Source organism: Pundamilia nyererei, unplaced genomic scaffold (assembly GCF_000239375.1).
Source record: "Pundamilia nyererei isolate P.nyererei 1_Seehausen unplaced genomic scaffold, PunNye1.0 scaffold00238, whole genome shotgun sequence".
Taxonomy (NCBI): domain Eukaryota; kingdom Metazoa; phylum Chordata; class Actinopteri; order Cichliformes; family Cichlidae; genus Pundamilia; species Pundamilia nyererei.
This window is the reverse complement of record NW_005187639.1, coordinates 268,226-270,426: the sequence shown is the minus strand read 5'-3', so window position 1 is coordinate 270,426 and position 2,201 is coordinate 268,226. Positions and strand designations below refer to the sequence as shown.

At 46.4% G+C, this 2,201-nt stretch overlaps 2 protein-coding genes across 2 annotated transcripts in view; both read left to right on the top strand.

Moving 5' to 3' along the window:
• The window catches only part of c5 (complement component 5), a 23,218-nt gene extending 22,123 nt beyond the window's left edge, over positions 1-1,095 (top strand). The window contains exons 30-33 of the mRNA XM_013914934.1: positions 12-92; positions 181-333; positions 407-469; positions 541-1,095. Coding sequence (XP_013770388.1) covers positions 12-92; positions 181-333; positions 407-469; positions 541-663 — 420 coding nt within the window. The 3' untranslated portion in view covers positions 664-1,095. The remainder of the gene's footprint in view (positions 1-11; positions 93-180; positions 334-406; positions 470-540) is intronic.
• A 26-nt stretch (positions 1,096-1,121) lies between these two features.
• Positions 1,122-2,201, top strand: part of LOC106456455 (complement C5-like) — a 5,513-nt gene continuing 4,433 nt past the window's right edge. The window contains exons 1-2 of the mRNA XM_013914925.1: positions 1,122-1,372; positions 1,556-1,595. Of these exons, the coding sequence (XP_013770379.1) occupies positions 1,357-1,372; positions 1,556-1,595 (56 nt within the window). The 5' untranslated portion in view covers positions 1,122-1,356. The remainder of the gene's footprint in view (positions 1,373-1,555; positions 1,596-2,201) is intronic.

The following is a 2,201-nucleotide window of genomic DNA, read 5'->3' as shown; positions in this document are numbered from 1 at the left end:
TGTTTTTTAAGGGGAGGATCTCATATGCGAAACCCATCCTGTCCTGGCTGACCCAGGATCAGCACTACGGTGAAGGTTTCTACTCTGTGCAGGTAAATACACCCCAAACTCGGCCTGGCACCTAAAACCCCTCTCTGTTAACCTCTTTTGCGCTTCTTGTTGACCTTTGACCTCCCTCAGGACACCTTCTTGACTCTGGAGACATTAACGGAGTACAGCAGAGTTGTCTCTCGAGCCGCCCTCAGTCAGGACATTAGCATCCGCTACAGAACAAAAGGAATTCTGGGACAAATCCAGCTGAGCCAGAGTCGACCCGTGGCCTCACCCTTCCAGGTGAGAACGGCTCAGTCCAGCGAGGTCAGGTGCAGCTCCAGGTCAACAGTAACCTTTTTGTTTTCCTTCCCAGGTAACAAAGAATGATGACATCACTGTGTCCACAGGTTATGGTCGCGGCGTGTCCAATGTGAAGGTGGGTGTGGGTTAATTCACCTGAAGCCATGTGGGCAAAATCGGCTCTAACGTTCCCCGATCTGTCTGCAGATGAAGACGGTGTACTATCAGACCGTGGCGTCCGCACAGGCCACGTGTAACTTTGACCTCACGATTGAGGTGGTCATGCCTGAAACCAGTGAGTATCTCACCTGGATGTACAGGTGTATGTGAAAGATCACAGCCACAGCAGACTTTCAAACTCCACAAACAGATTTCACACCACACTCAAAACATGAGATGAAGATGGTAGCTGTTTTGGTTAGTGCGAACAAACTGCTTCCAATTTTACAGTTGGTCCATCACAGGTCACCAGGTCTCTCAATTCCTGTTGTTCTTCTCCAAGATCGTATCCATAAACACAGTCTTACTCACAGCCCTGCCCATCGTCTAGCATGTCGGACAGCCTTGTGGGATTTTCAACAGCTGTAGCTGCTTCTTGTACTTCGATAAGCCGGCTCCAATCAGCCAGAACTCTGTTATCGTGGTTCCGAATTGGTCGATGTCGTTCAATGTCCTCCATCGAGAGTGTCCCCAGACACATGACGCAACTGACCATCGAGTATCCGGCAGCAAACGTCTCCGCAGGACAGTCGGGCTCTCCCAAGCCCAGGAGGGTGTCAGTTTCGTCAAGGGACGAGTTGATCAAATCCATAATTCTTCTTTATGTTTTTAGAGAACAAGTCTGGGAGACCGTCTGAGGGTTAGAGAATAAGCGAGACTATACAAAAGACATGAGAAGCCAAGCAGGGAAGATGAGGGTGAAGGAGAAAGTGCGACCGCCTCCCTCAAGAGCCAAGAGTTTTTCGTCTTTTAAACCAAACTTTGAACATTAAACTCTTTCGCGCGTCCTCCTTCTTTGTCTTCATGCTCAATCATCCAGGTAAGTAAATCCCAAAAGGTTGATTCTGTTCATTGATTTTACACTTCCTGTCTCACTACAGTGAGGTTTATTCATTTATTTTCTATTCTGTACTTCTGTTTTGAACAGAGACAGTGCTCCAGCTGTTTACCTGCAGCAGCAGCTGCCTGTCACCAGATTAAATGTCTTCTTTCTCCTCCTCAGATCCAAGATTACGAACTCCTACCCTGGTGGCCTGTGTAAAGTAAGAGCACTGCATGATTGTCTTTCTCGCTCACTGAAACGCTGCATGCATGAAGGCTAACTCACAGCATGGTCCCTGCTGCAAAAGCGGTCACACATGTAACTACAGAGGGTGACGTCACTGGGTTGGTTGTGGTTAACACACTTTCAGTAGTTTATGTTACCTAACCTAACTAGTGACAGAATCCATAGCTCAGAGGAAAATAAGGACACTCAAACTAAAAATCTGTCAAGAAGCGCTGCGTGGCAGGTACTCCATCTCGAGGGATGAACTCAAAATCACAGCTTTATTTGCTGGCACGGGAAAACGAGCATACAAAGCAAACTAAACTAAACTAAACTAAACTAAACTAAACTAAACTAAACTAAACTAAACTAAACTAAACTAAACTAAACTAAACTCACAGGGAAACACAGAGCGAGCCACACAGCACGAGGGCCGACGCGACACTGACACAGAGCAGTGTTGGGGAGTAACGGAATACATGTGCCGCCGTTACGTATTTAGAATACAAAATATGAGTAACTGTATTCCGTTACAGTTACCGTTTAAAAAGGTGGTATTCAGAATACAGTTACTTTGTTGAAATAAATGGAATACACTGCG